Raw genomic sequence first — 21,978 nt, forward strand, 5'->3', positions numbered from 1 at the left:
GTTGAAGATCCGTGTACACATATGACCTATCAATATGAGTTTTTCTGATAATCTAATTTATTCAATTAAATATCATATGTTTATAAAACTTTATAAACTTATATAGAAAATTAATATCTTATATAAAAGGAGTTAAATAGACAACTAGAAGAAAAAGAACAACGATAATAGTAGTAGTAGTAATAATAATAATAATAATACGTGATTATGAAACTGAAAAGATTTTTTGCCAAAAGTAAAATTAAATAACTTGAATTCATAATTCTTGTTGGTGTACTTATCGTATAAGTTTTGGACTTCATGTGCATTTTTTTAGCAAAACCAGCTGATTAAAATTATTATCGAAGATGTCCAACTTAACTTTAGATCGATTAACTTTTGCAAACTATAAGAAAATGTTCACACTAATTTTGTGATATAATTTTAAGAGCAATAATTTTTTTAAAAATATTAATATTAGAGGTATTTAGATTATAACAAGTTCTTTTTATTTGAGAAGAGTTTGTTACAACTTATAATTAAGTCTCGAAATCGTGACATCGTCCATTGGACTTTGGACCTTGATCAGAATGGATAATAAGCCATCTGCATGATTTTAGTCACCCTCGAAAGTTTGTAGGGATGTGAACAGACTAATCGAGTGAACCGAATCAATTCCTACTTGGCTAATAAAGGAACTAATTATCGTCTTTCCACAACTACTCAAAGTAGTTCTTCCCACTAAATTGGCATGCTTCATTAAGCTGCTGCAAATTCTCCAGGCTGCGGGTTGATAGTTGTCTCCCCACCAATTGCACAGCACTGTGACACAAAAGCTACATATTATATGAAGGGAACAGAGTAAAAATGACACGTAAAATTGCTTGCTTTGACGAGAGATTTATTCACTGAAAGAAAGATTTCTACTTAGATTCGAATTCCTAATCTATATGAAGCCATTTGCATGTCAATAATCATGATAATCAAATCATGGATATTATCCATGATCTTGGTAATTTTTTCTAACCTTAGAGAACTGATGATTTACTTTTTCCACCACCATCTGTCATCGCCATGAGCAGGAACAAGTGCTTTAGGGTTGTTGCAAGACGGTAGTTTCAGTGCGGTGCTAAGGCGGACGTTCCTGGTTGGCTAACGCTACGTAACATCAGGAGATAGAAAGATGATCAATGAGATTCCTCGAAGGGGGTGATCGATAGACTACTTTTTTGGCACCACAACTGCTAACTTTATATTGCCAAGTTGACACAATTTCGCTGGATTTTTGTATATTGTTACCTTTGCCATATCCGTATCGGACAAAATCACAAGGGCAATGCTGAAAGCTTCACCTTTTTCGATGGCAAATTGCCACTCTCTCATTGATATGAAAAACCAGTTCTTTCTTGTCGCTTTTGTTGCTTTGACTTCGACATATTCTTTTTTAGTTTCATAATTGATTATAATGTCATAAGGTAGACCGGTTTCATTAGTTTCATTTACCCAATTCACCGATGCATTGCCGAGGTTTCTCACTAAATATTTGAAAGCTGTGAGCTCCCCCAGTCTCCCTGTGAGCAATGCTTCCTGCTGCCCAAATAGCTTATCTCCCCCATAACTATTAGGTTGGCTAAAATATATGCTATCAGGAGCACCAAAATCCACAGAATCAAGGGTTGCATTAATTCCAGAAGTAACCAAGTTGCTTGAAGGGTTAGATTGGGATTCTAAACCATCTGCACTGAGTAAAATTGCTCCCGGAATCATTACCATAGGATCATGCTCAGTATTAATTTCATGGCTGATCTCAGTTCGAGTTGTAACAAATTGTTCTTGATTTTCTTCTGCAACATTTATCGCTGTTATCTGCGGGCTATCAAGCACTGGTTTCTTAGTTCCAAATGCACCACAAGATTTAAACCCAGGTGCAGTTTTCCAATCAACAGGTGGCCACCTTGAATTTATGAGAGGTTTACCCTTGAATATTGAACAGTTTTGTGGTAGACAATTTTCTAACAGCTTAGAATTGCTCTCCAATGAAGAAATGTCAGTTTTAAGGGACCAACAAGCTTCATCTACAGGGAGATTGGGTACCTTCTGGCTGTTCAAAACAAAATATTCTGTTTGCTCCTCATCTGCGCCAGATTCAGCCATGGCAGTGACCATGAGAAGAAAATTAGCCAAGTGCAAGTCGGTAGCTCCACTGTTCAGTAAGCGAGAAAACTCCATGAATATTGCGTGTAAATCAGATCCCTGCCGGCAGTATAAGATGTTATCCTGCGAACATTTCAGATAAGAGACATAATCATGAACTGACATTGATGAGGGCCTTGTTAGATCAGTTTCTTAGGCCCATGTTAATAATGGCAATAGTGGCTAAAATCCATTATAAACTAGCCATCATAGTCAGGATCGGATTAGCAGTAAATACCTGCAAAAGGCAGTTACACGTATATCGTTTCTTAGATGTAATCTTACATCTTTTTATAGCATTCTGATAGAACAATTCTTCCACCACAACAATCTTCAGTTGTGTAATATTCTCAAAACCAGACTCTTTGAGCTGATAATATCTGTCAGTGTGCACATTTAAGATGTAGCGCTGCGCATAAGGAAGAATCCAATTCACCAGAGAAAAAATGAAGCTACTGTCCGCTGGACCATAAGAAATTGCTTCACGAGTAACAATCTGTCAAAGAAACAAAATGAGACTTCAATAGTTTAAGTTACATCAAAACAATTCGCATTTGTGTGTTTTAGTCCTCCCACAAATAGATTGTGCCAGACTAGATACATATGATTAATTTTAAACAAATCCATCACTCAGCAGTAAAAAGTGAGCAGTGGAGAGGTCGTTGCCTGTTGGCTAGAACATTAGACGCATCTATTTATTCTTAAAAGTGAACTAATTGGTTTCATATGAGCAGGAACAGTCACTATGTCACTTGTAATAACAGTTCATTGCCTCCCTCAGCAAATTAGACAACATTATTGTTATATGGTTTATGGTTGGACATCTGACAGAGGCTTGTATACATGTTAACTAATTCAACTACTAGTTGAAATGACGGTCTGTTCCCTCTGTCAAGTATTCTGAGATCTCATTAAAAAAGAAAACAGAATTATAGTCTTTAAAATCAATTTCAAACTTGTAACAAAAAATAGAGTTACAAGAAATTGAGAGTGATTGAAGTCATTAAAAAAATCATAATAAAAGGTTAAACTACAAAATTGAAGAAAGATGAGCGAATAAACTTAAGAAATAAAAAGAGGCAAAAAATAAAATAATTTAGAAGCATCAAAACTCCCGAAGTGATTAGTTAATCACAATAATTGTTATTAACAGTTATAGTTTCAAAAAGAAAATTACACAAAATTATTGGCTAAACTAACAAAGGAGCAGCAAGACTATCAAAGGGCAGAACGAGGAAATCAAATTGTTGATTTAAATCAGAAAATTATTTCGAAAACACGACTCATTATTACTATCGTTGCTAACACTACTATTAGATTTGGTATGAGTTCAAAACATGAATAAAGCCAACTGAGTATACATAATTGCAAACTCGCGTTTAGTCATGCAACAGATGCATAAACACAAGCATAGATCAACTGTGGTATAAAAGTCATAAATTGAGCAATAAAAAAAGCATACGATATCGAAGTTCGTTTCAATAAAAAGAAAGATATGAACAAGAATGTACGGAAATTCAAAGATCAAGTACATTATGTTTAAGAAGACACTGAACATTAATAACAGCCTCGTAGTTGTGACTAATAAATTTAGGGCATTATGACTATTAAAAATGAAAAATTCTAATAATAACAGATAAGAATGAATCATTTACACAAAGAAATCAAAAGGGAGTAAATTAAGACCATTCCAAAACTCGTACAAAGAACATACTAACCTCAGAAATCATGTATTGAAATTTTAAATAAGAGGAATGTAAGACAAAATATTAATGGTTAAATAGTTAATTAATTCATAAAATAAGCAGATTAATCAGTAGGGAATTTAGAAGATAAAAGTAGATACGTCAAATTGGTTGCACACATACACAAACCAACAAATATATAGAATGCATAAATTTTTAAAAAAGAATCACAACAAAAGGTATAAGAAGCGAAGATATTGAAATGTTTATAAAACAATCAGGCATCTGGAACCAACTTGTTGAGGGAAAATATGTTTGGAAGCATATTTTAAAATAGAATCAATAAAAAAAATCAAAAACCTTAGAATAAGTGAAGGGATTCAATAAAGTAAAACAAAGGAGAAATAGATGCATAAAATTAGCTTAAAACAAGGCCTTGCGCATAGTTATAAATGAAGATTGAAACATCACCAATTGGTATATTTTGCCAGAAGAAATATACATATTGCCTTTCTTGATGACCTAAAATTCTTAAATACATGTGAAGTATATCTCTAAACATATATATGTGATGAGACATGCGATTTAATCATGTTCAGGATTAGGAATACAAAATAAAAATAATTGGTATTCTAAAGTAAAGAGCACCGGTGGAGTTCTTGTCCAATTGGAAACCAAAAATAGAACAATAACTTATCCACTGTCAATGTGTCATTTAGGTGAGAAATAAACAAGACCAATATCAAAATATATAAACGGAAAGGAACAAACAATGAGCTAAGAAGCCACGCCTCTAGGGAAGTCAAATTGAACGAGAGTTCAAACTAAAAGACATGACGCCATAACACAATAAGCTAAACAAGCCCACATCTCAAAAGGAAGTATTGAACGAGAGTTCAAAATAAAACAAATGACAACTCAAGTTAAACATACAACAATAAGATTTACATATGGTATGAAGAGAATTTGTAAATAGGCTCAATCAAATATACCAATATTCTAAACAAAATAACACTCAACTTTATAATTGCTTGCGACTCATTATCATAAATTATTTTGCCAAAACAAATAAAACTATTGAAGTTATTTTTTGAAACTGGATAGTATGTACAAAATCAGTAATACATCAGAAAAGATTGGAAATAACATAAATAATGACTAAAAAATTTATCCAAGTAAATACCTTTATGAGAGATATGCATAATGCAGTACTTGATTTGGTATAGAATAATATATAAAACATAAAATCACTAGTAATTAAACCTCAATAATATAAATGATATGTATAAAAATATATATATAAATGATAAACATCTTATTAAGAAATTGAAAAATGGAGAAAGTAGAAAAATTGTCCAAGTAACAATCCAGATCAGAGTGAGAGAGAGCTGTTACTTGAACATCAAAGTAGTATATCATAACGACCAAATAAAATTAATTCCATCACTGCGAATTAGAAAATATTTCAATAAATATGAACGAAGAACAGGTTGAATTCCTTGATTTGTATGCAACAATGTGCAAGAAGATCTAAATTCAATTGAAAGGACCTATATTTAGTCAGGATGAGTACGTCACAATGTGAACAGGGACAACTCTAATAACACATCCCACATTGTTTTGTGAAAGAGATATGAATGAGATTATAAGACTACACGATAGATTCATGTAACAATTTGAATCAATTATTTTCATACAATGAAGACATGTGAGATAGCTGCTAGCAGAATCCATCTGCAAAGTCACAGCTGTGCGGGCATGAAGCATGAAACTGTGCATTCAACTAACAATTAAAATGATGATTCATATTAAATATATCAAAGAATTGATTTGCAATTTTGGTATCAATGTCATTAATAAATTAAATTCAATTCTTCGATTTTTTATTTCTCGGTTTCAAATTTTTCTAATGTTTATTTACTTTAATAAAAAGCCTTTACTTTTAAAAAGTTTTAAAAATAACTTTCGTTGTACTCGGAGGCGTGGGAGAGAAAGTGATTGATAGATTCGAGGAGAGAGAAGAAAACCTGTGAAAGAGCTGGAATTCCCAGCCTTTGGTTTATGGCTGAAATCTTTGCCAGATACATCTGATTTTCTTCACCAGTAAATTTCCCAAAATATAGGAAGTCAACACCTTCAAAGTGCTTGAATTCCGCCCCTAAATCATCATCATCAGACCAACAGATTAGGCCATAAGATGCATGTAGAGAAACCCATTTATCTTGTCTGGTGGGAAGAACATGGTATTCCTCTTTCAGGAGGCCTATTTTCAAGTACTCAATGTCTTCCAAGCTCAGGGATCCAGATTTTAGTGCGTCACTCCATCTTAAGAACACCTCAAAAACCTATGATATGTTAAAAAGGAAAATTTAAACACATTGTTAACTGAGAAATAATTCCCCAAAAGAGAATGGTGTTCCATTCAAAGACCGCTTACCATCTCTGCAGCTTGATGAGGTAAAGAAATGGCAGATAACTGCAGCAAAATCTGCAGGTAACTACGGAAAGGAAGACTTTCATCCACTCCACACCCATTCACAAAAAAGTCATGAAGTTTTGGGTAAATATTACACAACATTTTTCTAGGGGAATCACAGATTTTCCCTGTAACACCGTCCAAATGCATAGACTTTACTTGATCCATGTTACCTATAGTATCATGCCAATACAAGTCTTGAGGAGATAAAAGTGAACCGGCTACGGCATCATCTTGGGAACAGCAAGATGTATAAGGAACAAATATAAAAGGTCCAGAAAGCAATTCCTCTACAACTTGCTCCTTTGAAAGAGGCATTGATTTCCAGACAAATGTATAGAAGTTAGACATTTGTGAGATGCTGCGAGACAAATGAGATAGCATCAGATAAGCATGCATGCCACAATGCGGAACACAAATAAACTGAGGGTGCAATTAAGAAGTAGAGGACTATGAAAATACAGATAATTGCATTTCAAGCAAAATCAATTAAAAAATCAACTAAATAACGTACTGTGGTTGGTTGGAAATTAATGTGTCATATTCCCAACTCATGAGTCCAATACAACCTTTCTTATTCCAAATCAACTGTTTAAGATAAAATTATTACAAAACAACTTTTCACTCAATTTTTTCAAGTATCATTGTAAAGGTTCACATTTTCATACCATCATGGCACGACAACACTTCATTACATATCATATTAACTTTTAAAATGATAACCAAACGTTGTCCCAAAAATATTTCATGGAAATAATCAAAAGCCCAACCAAACATCAACATAAAGTCAAACTGATAATATCCTCCAGTCACAGACTGCAAAGTATATTTTAAATTACCTAGCTTTGAAAGGAGATTCAGATATTCTCCAATGTCTAAGAACAGATAGAGCACCGTCAAGAGTAACTTGAGTTCTTAAACCAACATCAGCCACCAATTTCTCGCTTCTCACCTGCTTTGAGTAAGAAATACTTCATCAGTTCCACAATAAGCACACACAAATATGTACGCATACATGTGTAACGTAGCCTTACTCTATGTAAGGTCATTCTAAATCCAATCACTACAGCGAAAGATTTAAGAAAAAAAATCGTGCACCACCACAGGTTTATTAAATCTGTTCGAAACATAGTTGTCAAGGGCGCAAGGGGCACCGAGGCGCACAAGGGCTCTGGAGCCTGAGGCGCGCGCCTTACCGAAGCAAGGCGCACATTTTTTAATTTTTTTAAAAAATATATTTATCTTAGAATAATATATTAAAATATGAAATAATTAAGTCACAATGTCACACAAAACAATAAATAATTAATAAGATCATAATAATAAGTAACACGATTAAAATTCTTCAATCATTTAAATCAAATTCATCTTCTTCCACCGAATCATCAGAGTCCCTATAACTTTTTGTTGCAGTCTGCGCACTTCTGCTCTTGTCGCCTTCTGTAATTCTGTTATTTAATTTGTGAACTGGGCTGCTAGGGTTTGGGTTTGGGGTTGGGCTGGACCTTTTACATTTTAAGTTACTATTAAAAAAACAGAGAAGTTGCATTTTCAAAATGCAACTTCTCTGTTACTGAATTTAAAAAAAAACAAAAAACAATCTCAGGCGCGCCCGAGAGCCTTTCCGCTCGCCTTTGTGAATCGTTGCGCCTGGGACGGCCCCAGGCGTAACGCCCACGCCTGGTTGCGCCTCTCGCCTCGCCTTTGACAACTATGGTTCGAAAACACCTAAAATATGACATATTAAAATTTTTATATGATTAAATGAAGTACAGCAGAAATAAGTGAAACTCTCGTTTAACAGTTCAGGCATAAGATATAACCAAAAGACATAATCGCGCAGCGATTCAATTAAAAAAAATTAAGGATAAGGATATTTTCAAAAAAGCAATTAGTTGAAGCTGTCTCCTTGTACATATGATGAAAGGCATAATATTTTTAGTAGGTTGTGCGACATTATCACAGTGGACTACTAGTCCACTGATGTAATCCTTTTTAATTTATAATTAATAACATTAGTTTATAAAAAAAAAAAAAAAAAAAAGGCATAATAGTTTGTCACAACTGTCATGTGTTCTGATTCGGAATTGATCAAGTATTTTAGAGATACATAAAAATACGGATGCCCTAAAAGGCTCAAGAGCACTCAACCCTGTAAAAGAGGAGATATCAGATAGAACAAGAGCTGCTATTGAGGTTGACATGCAAACATATTTGGATTTTGAAGAGGCTTTCATATTAGTTGTGAAAAGCATGAGAATAAAAGATGAAAACTAAAAAGAAATGCACATCTAACTTTACCAGCTGAAAAGCTAAAATTCCCTACATGCTTCAAAGCCAAAACATACTTTACTATTCTTCAAAAAAAAACATACATTAATAAAACTTCAAAACCATGTCTTGGGCCACATAATATTTTCGAATTTATAGACATTTACAATTTCGCAAATAAAAGATAGTAATATTGATTGAACTAGAGTAAAATGACTTCAATAAAAATTGCACCAATTTGTACGGAACATAGGGAAAATTCTAAAGTTATTTTCTTATGAAAGCTTTTCTATAACCTTTATTAAAGCACCAGCTATGATGCTCGCTGATGAAGAAACCAAATAAAACAATTAAAAAATCAAGGGGGAAGTCCCATCAAAACTTCCAAAAATGTTTATCTTAACATAGGAATGATTGAAAAACTTGAAAATATTTAGAAATTATACTAAAATTTTGAAAGAAAAAATCTGGAGACATGATAATCAAACCAACCTTTGGAACAGTATAAGGGGCAGCCACTCCCAGAACTGAACTTACTGTGACACAATCATGGAATAAATCCTTGGGATAATGCAGTTCATTGTCAATACTTGACACCATCCATTGAACATCTTGGAGGATACTTATAAGGGATGACTTGAAATATTTGCATTCCCCATTTGAATCAATGTAATAACCTTTAATCTTGTCACTGAAATAGTTGTCCCACAATATATCAAGAATCTCCAAGAGGTATTTGGATTTCTCCCAGTTCTTTGTCGTAGAAAGCCATGACAACAAGTGATGCAACTCTTCAGATTCCCAATTGTTGGCAACTACATTCATGGACATTGTATCCTTGGACGAAACTGCATCCTTAGTATTAACCAGAGACATTTCGGCAACACTCTTCTCGACTTGAACTATTTTCACAAAATCAGTTGCTCCAAGTTCGTGAAAAAACCTCCTCCACTTCAACTCTCCGTCAGATATCGATTTAGTGATGGAATTTTTCAAATAGGCATTATCAATTTCATGCCATTTCTCACCCATGCCACTAATCAGATTTTTTATATCAACAGGATTTCCATACTCTTGACTGAAATGCAACGGTACCTCATTAAACCGTCTGTAGCCAAAATTTGTTGAAATCAAAGCATTCTCACGCAATTCTGTAATAATGTCTTCCCTCTCTCGGCCACAGGTATTACAACTTGAGTGTAAATGAAACATCACATAGGAAAGGTACTCTATCATAAAATCTTCCTGCCCCTTTGCCTTTTTGTCCTTGGCTATGGCAGGCAAGATATGCACCTTCACAATCTCATGAGCAGATAACCGCTGGACACCCATTTTATAAAGCATCCTCGTAACATTCTCAAGTATAGTTGAGTCAGAGAGTGAGCTCTCGACGGAGGCAGCAGCAGCCAAAAGATTTGGACTCACAATTCGAAGTTTTGCATACAATTTCGGGAAAGCTTTTTGAACACATTCACCATTAATTCCCTGACTTACCTCATCAGAATACAACCAAATCGTGTCTTCGTGCACAGAGCCATATGTGCCATCTGAGAGAGGAATAAATGGAATTTTCTGAAGTTTAAAGATGAGATCAAAATCAGTCCCAAAATCTGAGGAAGCTTGCATCACAGAATGAGATGACATAACATAAATGGCACTCAGCCAAGAAGATAACCAACTCAAGCCCATTGACTGCAAACCATCAGCTGAACGGCACAGTGAAGAAATAATATTGGCCAATATTTTTGGTCCATAGTCCTCTACACCCAAGGCCCTTGCTAATGAATCCGAAAGAACAATATCTTTATTCAAGAATCCAAGGCCAAGATGCTTGTTAATCAAAGTATCAGGTAACAGAGAACGAGTTTGGTCAGTCCAATTTCTCAGGACCTTGCAAGGAGGAACCCATTCATTTTCATCAAAATCCGAAAGCAAACAGTTTGACATGCGTAATTTAGAAATTATTACTCTTGGGAGACTAGAAAAAAATCCATGAACTTCACCCACAAGAGGAATAAAACTCATAAATGCGGTAACAGCTTTTCCTGGACGCCCCCTATAACAAGGAAGATTGCAAAATGATTTTTCAGCATTAACAAACAAATCCGGGAATTCTGACAGTAACCACTGGTTCCATGGACTATCACCATCAACTTCTTCCCTAGAAGAAGGCAAAACAAAATCACCTTGGAGAATAAACTTAAGGCCATAAGTTCTCAAAGGAAGAAATGCAAAAACAGGCTGTTGGTTCAGAATTGGGGAATAAACTTTGTCCAAGGTCTCCTGAAGTGTGAATGCCATAGAAATTTCAGTTGTTTGTACATCCGAATGGAAGACATCAGTATGCAGTTTCTGAGATACTACGAACCAGGTCATCTTTTCATTACCAAGGGAAACTTCTATTATGCCATCACCAACAACGTCTTTCCTCATGACAACAAGTGAATCATCAAGCATGTTTCTAAACTTAATGCATCGAAGACGATGAAGAAACAATAGCAAAGATGGATGAAGATCTGAGAACATGGATACTATGTTGCTCATGGCAAAGCTTTCTGATAAGGCTGACTTAAAAGGGAGAACAATACAGGTGTTCCAAGAATCCTGACCCACACAAGAAGCATTTGCAGATGCTAATCTTGTGAACAAGTCAATATCACATGGAGGAATCACAGTTGGTAGAACAAAACCAATCTGGCCTTCTGTTATGTCGAATTTTATATGAAACCCATTTGAATGAATTTCAGGAGCATCAGTAACCTGGAGATGGAGGGAAAGAGAAACTACATCATAGGTGAATTCATCAAAGCTAAGTAAATTAACAATGTCCATTCAAAATAGCTAAATGAAACCACTCGACCAGGACGTCACTTGGTAGTCCATTAATGGTGTACTAAGAAGAATCAATTCAAAACATCGAAACATCTTGAGGGTTTTCAATGTGAATGCCTTTGGTGCATTGAAATTCATTTATAGTGTCTTGTCAAAAATGAAAAAATACAAAAACAAAAAACCAAGGAAAAGAAAAGGTAAATGCAGCTGTTCAAAATAAGTTAAAGTGGTTTTATGAAACCAACGTCAATAGAGTAGTTTTACGAAACCAATATCAAAATTGTACCCAGCATACTACCATGTCCACTTAGCATTTCCCATTAGCAAAATTCTCGAAAACAGTATTTAAAAAACTTTGGCCAGAGTTGTCCCGGGTGTAGGTTGCCGACCTCGGAGATGATGCAAAAGAAGTGGCTCTCAATTGCTACGTGCCCAAATTGGTGTGTTGTGTTATTGTGTAGGAATGATATGGAAACACATGATCATATATTTATTCAATGTGCATTTACGAACGGCCTGTGGTCTAGAGCTTTGAAAGAATTGGATTTTGTTTGGGTGATGCTGAAGTCAACGAAAGATTTATTCACTATGGATCTGGGACGGCTAATTGGCAATAGGGGAAGAATTTTTTGGTGACTGGTGGTTCACGGCATATGTTGGTCAGTCTAGCTAGAGACAAATCGGGGAATTTTTGAAAATGCGGAAAACAACCGTGGCGAGTGCTGGGATAAAACCAAGATCAAAATTGCTACGTGGATTGGTACTCATGACGAATTTAAGAATGTATCAATCTCATATATATTGAGAGATTGAGCTTATGTGTATCATTGCTAGAGCAACGATCTTATGTAGCTTTTGTTGATAGTAAATCGCTAATCCACTTATTGCGATTAACATCTTTTAAATTATTAATAAAATATTGTTTTTTATAAAAAAATGGTCTGGAGAAATAAATCTAACTATATGGAATTGCAACGCGCATAAATGTATACTTTCTTGTTCTGGAAACATCACAAAGGAAACCACACAAAGGGCATCGGTATTCCTCAAATGAATCTAATATTAAAATTTTAGCATTTTTACATATCATATTGACCTACCATGTGATGCACAAAGGTATGCATGAAACAGTAAAAGAATTTAATGGTACCCTGAATACTGATTTGAAGCCGATGCCTTTCTTTCCAATGTATCCAGCAGTATTACCCTTTTTTGTGGAATTTCCAACATCGCAAAGTGCTCTTATATTTTTGGCTGAAAAACCTTGTTCATTATTCAGCACCATAATGCCTTTTTCCTGAAGTATAAATGTCAGCGTGGGCTCCACATTTTTTGGGTAGATATTATCGTCCGCATTTTGAACCTGCAGTCGCATGCCAAAGAAGTAAGTCAGTCATGATAATAATAGATTAAATGCAAAACAAAATATTATAGTTGTAGGATTCATATAACAAAGTGAAGCAACAAAATCATTTCGTGAGCATAACTTAAAAGCTTTTAGCTACAAAATACAAAACCTTATAGCCAAATGAAATATTTGCACTATTCTACGTGCTTTTTTACTGTTCTTCAAGTCGCAATCGAAATCCTCGGCCATCATGGTTTGGCAGAGATAATAATAAAGGGTCACTAGAGATGGCCAGAACGTGATGGAAGTCTGATTTCTGCTCCAAACTCTGTCATAATCAATCATCCATTTCATCTTATAACATAGGGACCTTTATGGGGAGATATAGATATCTTTCTCAGCATTCTAATTAAAAGTATGTGAGTGTGCATTAAGATAGCATTTTTGGTGTAGATGCAATAAATCCCCTTGTTACCTATCAAAAGAAACATTTATGTTAAGAATGGAACTTGGACCTAACTCAATCCCAAAAGTTAACTCAAGAGGAGAGAATTGTCCAAGTCCATATATGCAACTCTCAGGGATTTTATCTAACCGATGTGAGACAACTAGCGCACCCTCTCACGGCCAGGAATGAACATATGAAGCGTGAAGTTTACAAATGACCCAATTATGGGCAGAACGAGTGTTCCAACTATGGGCAATCCAACACATAACGTCAGAACCTGAGCTTTGATACCATGTTAAGAATGGAACTTGGACCTAACTCAACCCCAAAAGCTAGCTCAAGAGGGAAGGATTGTCCAAGTCCATATATGCAACTCTCAGGGATTTTATATAACCGACGTGGGACAACTAACAATTTACATCTCAAAATTATATGTTATCCTTGCTTCAAGAGATTATATCAAGTATGGGAGAAAATAAAATTTAGGGTCGCATCGTGGACCGTCAACTTGGATCAATTCAATCATTTAAGTGTTTCAGATTTTGTGAGGAATTGGAATTTTGTATGGGCATGAGTATTGTCTTTGAGGAATTCCTTATGTTAGTAGTCTTGTTACTGTGCTGCGGAATTCTCATCCGCACATAATATGTAATCTTTATTTATTCTAATGAAATTAGTTTCCTATCAAAAAAAAAAGAGATTATATCACACTTGATATAGTACAATTGCAACTTGTGAGGATTTCTTCAACGTACATTACATAAAAGGCATACAAGTGCACATGTCAACAACATGCATACAAGTATCTAAAGTATGCAAAAAGGTAAATATAATAATTGAACTACTATGCCCAGTAATACATCAGATTCCTAACAGCTGGGTTCATCGGCATTGAAGTTTTCGGCACACAACAAAATTGTAACATCAGAAAATAGTCGAGCAGGGAAAAAATGAAACGAAAGAACATACTCTTTAGGACATCCGCAAGCAAAGTAAAAAAAAATTTGGGATATGTGTCACTTATTCAGCAGGTGAAAGACTTATTAATCATGTCAATGACAAAGTGAGTACGAAATACGAATAATCAATTACCAGCTCCAGAAGAAAATGTGAATCTTGAGAATATAACTCTTGTGAGAGACAGTGGAGTGCCCTGCCTAAGCGAGCATGTTGTTTCTCCAACATTGTGCTTCCAGTAGCAGAGAGACTTTCATCAAGTCCGAATTCCTCTTTTCGAATAGATTCAATAACTTTCACTGGATCACTGTTCAGATTATCATTGAACAACGATAATGCCGAAATGGCAGCCTGACTATTAGCATAAACCTTGAGTGAATCAGAGTGATCTTCTACACCGACTGTTTTGCAATCAACGTCGTGATGATCAGCCTCAGTAGAGGCCAACCTTTCACCAGAAGAAGAGGGGTGCTCATTAAATACAGCTTTTACTATCTTTGATCTAGAGCTGAGTTCATAATCACCAATATATAAGCATGATTTTCTAGGAGGAAATCCAGAAGATGCAGAAGAACGAAAAGAATGATGATCATCTACCCATTCCATTAGTCCAAGAGACATCCCCACTTCATGCAGCATTAGGCGCTGCCCTATTTCCTTGCATTCAGTTAACATGCCTAAGGTAACATCTTTGGAAAAATTTTGTGTTCCCGCAATCAATACGTCAGCAGCAAAACTGCAAAATTCAATTGGAAGATAACTCAAACATTCTAGAATAAACGTCGACATAACTGGAACCGCTTTACTAACAATGTACTTGTTATTGGGTACACTGCTGCCAAGATAACTGTTAGAGCTTTTGACTGATGTAAGGTGATCACAAGACAGCCAACCATGTAAATCTATCTTCAGCGCGTTGTTAATAACAAGTTCAAAGGCATGGCGTGCATGGCACTTTAGAAGTGCTAGGGGGACATTTCTTTCACCACCGTACAATACAAACAAAGATAACAATTGCACAGCTGTTTCAAAAGCAGATCCTTCAGCAAATACTTTTAATAATGAGTCTGTAGTTGCTAAATGGTCAATACGAATCACTTTAGCATCTCTAGTTACCAAACACAACAACTCTTTGTTGTTGACATCGTTTAACAACCATTCCACAATTGAACCGAGAGAAGGAGCAAACATGTGTGCCCAGTGTGACCACAAGCTCAAATCTGTCAGCATAGGAGCTTTAAGCAAGACGTCAATAGCATCCTTGGTTGTAACTCCACCAATTATTCCTTCTCCGAGTCCTGCATTAACATCAACCCAACCAGTTTCCGTGCTTTTCTCATTTTGAGCCAATAAGTTATCCTTACAATTAAATCTCAACAGCGGTGCAGAAAATAAAAGACAATTTGAAGTTATTTGTTTTTCTCGTATAATGTCAGCAACATTTTCCACGGCATGACTTTTCACTGGTTTAAAACATGCTGAAGGAAACTGCCACAATAGCAAATCAGAAATATTCTGCATGGTTACATTTCCATATGCCCACGAGCCATTTAAAGCTTGTAGCAACAGTGCATCAAATTGAAGTGGCAACAGGTAAGCCTCGACAGAATCTTTTACAAGAATGTCTCCGATCAAGTATTTCTGCAGTGAATGAGGCAACAGGTGCATGTATTTATCCAAAAACAGAAAATATTCTCCACAACCAAGGGAGACGAACTCATTGATCGCATATTGCTTAAGTAGCCAATACTCACACTTACAAAGCTTCCTCAAAAAATAAAATATGTTTTCTCGAGAGGTACTTTTAAAGCTCGAGATGTCATCCTCAAAATATCCAGAAATTTTCTTAGCAATATCTTCAGCTGTAACATCTACAGAAATTAACATTAAGTTCAGCTAACAACAGCCAAATAGATTGAAGAAAAAACAAATATGAAAGCAAAGAAAGAAAACTCATGAGCTGCAAAATAATTATAATACAGAAAACTTGGGAGAACTTTCAGAACTAAAATCATTTACCATGTTTATGCATCAAATTTTCATGTACTGAAATGGGTGCATCCTTCTCAGCTGCTTCAACATTAACGCTTATGTAATCTGATGAACTCTCGAAACTTTTCCCATTGGTGAACTGCTCGCCAAGATTTTGGAAAGTGTCGTACATATTATCCCACATACCAAATTTCATACTTGTCACCTGTGACAGCAAGATTGTAGCAAGGCAGAGGCAGTTTTAGAATGGCGAACCAGTTATAAACAGTGGACAGGTGCAAAATGACTAGAAACATATAATTGCATGGCTGAAAAAGGGCGCTAATACAGTCCTGGGAACCTTGTCTGACCCATAAAACCCAACCATAACAAACCCCAGTCTGACTGACCAGGGCTCGCCTACTGGAAAGTATATCTTTGGCATATTGTACTCTCAAAAATAATGTGTCACTATTGACCCAGTTACATGAAGAATAATACATTTTTCTTGTACTAATATAAGTGGAATTTCATCCAAAATTTAAATAACTGACAATTGATTGGTTATTAGACCATAGGAGGAAAAAAGACAACCACCATATACTTACAGCAGCATTCAGCAATCCGACAAATGGGAATGCCGCGAACAAGGCTTTGACCTTCTTCTTTTTCCTGATATTGTAAGACTGAAGCATCCTCTCTAGGACCTATAAGGCCAATCATAGTCAAAATTTAAATTCGAACTTTCTTTGCATATAGGAAACAAAGAAGGGCTGAGTCCCAAAGAAGAAAGAGAAACAAATGAAAAGGAGAAAACAAGCAAGAAATATTTCCATAGCTGGTGAGGAAAAGAATAACATGCCTTTCTTACTTTGGTATATGATACTGAATATAAATTTTTTTTAAAAACAATGACCAAAATAGTCATATTTTTCTCTGCAAATAAGACCAGACCAAGAGCTAAATTTATCCAATGTCTAGCAGAAATACTGTTACCAATCCTATCAATTGAAACTCACTTTCATATCAGAAAAAAAATGGAACAATTATAAAACCATAAACTTTACTTTCCTAATCGCGTGTTAATGACAACTGTAACATTTAATAATCCATAAGCAGTAAACCTCAGGAAAAACTACACAACATTTGGCACAAACATTTACATCCTTCCACAGTCCCAGTGCATAAATTAGGCCCCATGCCTCATTTCCCATATTCGATATTATTCTTGCTTCAGCAAAAGTGAAACCAGTGCGAGTTCTTTTGACCCAAAAGTCACAAAGAATCAACCGGGGCTATATTTTCTGATAAAAGGTTTGGATACATTTTTCCAATGACTCAAAAGCTCAAAATTAATTTGTAATAGTGATGGATGGCCAAACTTACGGCCTCCACTATTCATCTAACAGTTCATGCATACTTGATTTGTTGGAGGAAGTATAAACATTCCATAGAGAAAGCATGAACAAATGCAAACAAGAGGTTAATCGTAAGCACAAACAATTCAACTTAAATTAGAAGTTCTGCTACAGAGATACTACCTCTTCTGGGTTATTTTCTCGGCATGCTTCCTTCCAAGTTGTAACAAACAACTTCAGTGATTCAATGGAAAGTGAATGACCATTTACACCCTGATCATCTGAGCCCTTAGATTCGAGTTCTGCATCAAATTTTCCCCTCTTAAAAAGCTTGTGAAGTGAGGTGGTGGAACTCAAAGTCTCTGACTTTCTCTTTCTTGGAGGTTTTTCATTGCAAATATTGCGCCTAGAACCACCAGCGGCAGGGGATGGGCTATAAGCTACTTCGCTTTTCAACCCCAGCCTTGTCATTTCTTCAGTTACTGATGGGTAAGGACAGCTACTGAGATGGTCTGGTCTAACTTTAGGCACTGACAAATTGCAGTTACTATCGATGTGCTTCTCATCCTGATCATCTTCATCTGTATCTTCACTATCATTGTCCTCTGAACCCGATGATATGAATCTTATGTGTTTGCCACCAAATTCCGCACTTTCTGAGGAGAAAGACTTGATGCGTTGGGATATTGTGCTAAAATTGTCATCCAGCTGCTTCTTTTGTGCCGAAAAGAGCGGGCGCTTCTTGCTTTTTTGTAATGCTCTTATTCTAGTTCTCTCCAAACATACCTGTACAACAGTGTCTTCTGCTTGTCTGGCTTTTTTTATGTGATTAACATACAATCTAAACAAAATTGCAATTGATTCAGAAAAATAAAACAATACGCTCGAATTATACTCAATACAAAAATTGGACTATTTGTAGAATTACAATGTATTCAGCAAGATAACGCTTTTTTTTATAAGAAACGATATTTTATTAAATACCTAATAGCTTTTAATTACAGTAAGTGAACTTGTAATCCACTCACGACAAAATGCTAGACAAGACCCTAACCCTATCAATAATGCACAAGAGCCTGTATTCAGCTCGATAACACTAATCAATATGAACTGTGAACGCCTTACTTCCAGACACCCAGAAACCCTTCCATGATATGGACTTGGGATGTAGAAACCCATATTGGATGCTGGGCACTCCCCACTTATCAAGCCTAAGAGTCCTTTAACAACTTGTGAAAGAAGATAGATTTTTGAAAGTTGGTGGAAACAGACAGCTACTGGGTGGCCAGATGTTCACACGAATTGATAAATGATACCTTAATTTCTTATTCGAAAATTATCAAGTACGAGAATTTGATTCAGTAAAAAATCAGAATGAAAAATGAAAAGGTACCTCTAACACTATAACAATTAAAACCTGAGTTTCCAAAAAACAAAACAGTAAACTGGGAGAGGGAGAGCCTACTCTATTTTTCAACGTAAAACTGTAGAGAAAAGGACTTCAAGGTATTGTAGAGATATAATAGCCACAATCCAAAAAACTAGTCAGCTCATAATTGAATTTTTATTCTGGAAGAAAAAGATGGCATACCCAATGTCCTGGACGCGCACGCAAAGCTTTTCCCTCCCATTGACAGATTGTTTCTGGGAAATAAAGTCCAAAAAACTACCCACTTGAACTTGCTTCCGTTTGCGAGCATCCACAAAATCACAAAGGTAAGAAATTAATTCTCGAGTCCCTATTCTGTAAACTTCTGTTACCTCAGAAGTCACAGAAAAATAATGCATGGCTAGTGGGTGTCTTATTAAAGGACCCAATTCCAGCTCTTCAAACCGTTCAACGCCCTCACTCTCACAGATTGCCACTTCCAAATCATACAAAGAAGTAATTTTTCTAACCGCAACAAAGCAGTGTATGAAGGTATTGATCTATATGAAATGACAAATAGGCAACTAAATCAATTTATAATTCTAACAAATTGAAAAGGATGCTGATAAAGATATTTCATTCCTGGTAAGGACGTGAATCAGAAAACCCAACATTCAAACATAAAAGAAACTTATATTAATGCACCTTAAATATGAAACAAAATAGTGGTTAACTAACACAAAAAAGTCAAAATCGGTCAAGCACTCAATTTCTACCCCCATTCCATAGTTGCCAAGGGCGCAAGGCGCACCGAGGCACGCAAGGGCCATGGAGCCTGAGGCGCGCGCCTTACCGAAGCAAGGCGCACATTTTTTATTTTTTAAAAAATATATTTAACACAAATATATTATATTAAAACATAAAATAATTAAGTCACAATGTCACTTAAAACAAAAAAAAACTTAATAATTTCATAGCATGATTAAAATTCTTCAATTATCCAAATCAAATTCATCTTCTTCCATCGAATCATCAGATACCCCATAACTTTCAAACTTGTATTCTTCTTAATCTTCAAAATTTCCTTGACAACATCAATTTTTTCTTCCTATTCATCAAAATGATGTGAAAAAAATGTGAAATCGGTCTTTTTCTGGTTGTTTTAGATATAGATGTCATCATCTCGTTCTTCTGTTCAGCGTTTTCTTCTTCTGATTCCATGGTTGGTGCGTTGGGTTGCTAAGGTTTGGGTTTTGGCTCATTGTTTTAAACAAGTAATTAAAAAAATTAACGAAGACGCACTTTAATTAAAAAAATTTCACGAAGACGCGCTTTAAGCGCGCCCGAGTAAACTTCCAAAACTAGTCCAGGCGAGTGCCTAAGCTCGCCTTAGTAAATCGCTGCGCTTGGGGTCCCAAGAGTTTGGTCCTCGCCTGGTAGGCGAGAGGCGCTCACCTTTGACAATTATGCCCCATTCCACACACACACTCAATTCTTCCCGACCCACCTCCCGACCACCCAAAATTCAATCATTTAACACCCCACACGTCTCAATCTCGACCCCACTTTCTAGTTCTCCAATAAAAAATTTATTTATGTAATATTAATGAAAATAATAACAAATAATAAATTATGAAAATACAATACAAATCTTAAATCAAGTTACCCTAGTTCCCGGAAATCTATTGAAAGGTTTTGAAGATGACGATAATCAAATATGCGCAAAAATAAATTGAATATAAGAGCATATCGAAGAAAATGATATCATATCTTCGACCACCCAAATATGTTTATTTTAAATTTTAATACACAAAATATTAAATTTAAAATAAAAATCAGCAGAAAAGTATTTGTTATGAATCCACCAATAAATGTATCATAAGTTGAAAATCATTAACATTGTTGGCAAAGAACAAAAGAATTTTTATTAAGAAGAAACCTAATCTTATTTCAAAAAAATCACAAATTTTTTTAAATTTATTTAATTTCACAAACTAAAGAAGTTGCAAGTTATAACCATTACTAATTTTCACATATATTCTCACATGAAAACAATATTAATTCCACATATAATTCAACACAATAAAAGTAAAATCTTTCAAGAGTTGTACTTAACAATTCCATAAAAGTCAATGGAAATTTATAGACATTTTGGATACCAATAAACTTCTATTGAGTTTCAAAAAGTAAAAGTTGAATTCCAGGACTTTTTAAAACTCTATGAAAATTCATTTTGAATAACGCTGTACTTTAAAATCTTTAAAATTCCCTGAAACTCAACAAAAGTCGTTGAATCTCATAGATTGGATACACTCCCTTAGCTTAAAAAATAACAAACTTCTTAAAACCCGAACGAGTTATATCAAGGCTTCATAGAACATACGACGACGATGTATTCCACATAAAGATCTTCTTTTTAAGGGACCATCATAGTGTGCACACACATTCTCCAAAATTCTCAAAAACATGAAAAAGAATTTTAAAAAACCCTGCAAAAACTGAAAAATCATGAAATCAGTTGGATTCTCGTACCTTCCCCTCGGCCTCCAAGAGCCGGTTAAGAGAGGGCACTTGTTGCATTTGAAATCCCAAAGACTCCCATGACTCAGCTTTCACCGTCAACAGAGCCGCCTGGGAAACTTCCCAAGACGAAACATTCTTGTTCGACGACCATAGAGCATGGCGAGCCCTTGTCACCGCCTTATCCAGTTTCCCGATCAAATCCTTTTGCAAATCACTCTTCTTACTGATGTTACTTTTATCAATAGGATTTAGTTGCTGAGGCGGGGTTTGAAAATTATTGGTGATAGAGTTTGGCGGAACTGGGAAATTATGGCCGGGGATTTGTTGATGGATTGGGGGGAAAGGAATAGGGGTTATAAATGTGTTGAGATGAGGCGAGAAGCGAGGGTCGACGAAAAAGTTGGGATTTTGGTAGAAGCTAGGGTTCACATGAATTGGTTGCCGCTGTTGCGACGTTTGCTCCGCCCCGCGGCCGCTGCCATCTGGGCGGAAGCTTGAAGGCCGACCGTACATTAGGGATATTACCTTTGCTCAAAACGGCGAGACGACATTACCCTATTTATAGTGT

General features: G+C 35.5%; 1 protein-coding gene across 5 annotated transcripts; it reads right to left on the reverse strand.

Annotated features, from left to right (window-relative positions):
• Window positions 1–465: 465 nt before the first annotated feature.
• Window positions 466–21,961, reverse strand: LOC140987385 (protein NO VEIN). 5 transcript variants are annotated; one of them, XM_073455864.1, is made up of 14 exons: window positions 21,420–21,960; window positions 19,110–19,447; window positions 17,702–18,359; window positions 16,769–16,867; window positions 16,209–16,386; window positions 14,325–16,060; window positions 12,587–12,799; window positions 9,097–11,364; window positions 7,173–7,285; window positions 6,295–6,694; window positions 5,885–6,202; window positions 2,411–2,668; window positions 1,007–2,256; window positions 466–815 (listed from the first exon to the last, which is right to left on the reverse strand). In XM_073455864.1, the coding sequence occupies exons 1-13, from the start codon at window positions 21,921–21,923 to the stop codon at window positions 1,201–1,203; spliced, it is 8,139 nt and encodes a 2,712-aa protein (XP_073311965.1). In that variant the 5' UTR covers window positions 21,924–21,960; the 3' UTR covers window positions 466–815; window positions 1,007–1,200. The 5 variants fall into 5 exon arrangements, with proteins under 5 accessions (XP_073311965.1, XP_073311964.1, XP_073311963.1 ...); XM_073455863.1 differs by having other exon boundaries at window positions 466–801; window positions 7,173–7,288; XM_073455862.1 differs by having other exon boundaries at window positions 7,173–7,288.
• Between the last annotated feature and the right edge of the window lie 17 nt (window positions 21,962–21,978).

The sequence above is a fragment of the Primulina huaijiensis genome, chromosome 11, assembly GCF_012295235.1.
Source record: "Primulina huaijiensis isolate GDHJ02 chromosome 11, ASM1229523v2, whole genome shotgun sequence".
Lineage (NCBI taxonomy): Eukaryota > Viridiplantae > Streptophyta > Magnoliopsida > Lamiales > Gesneriaceae > Primulina > Primulina huaijiensis.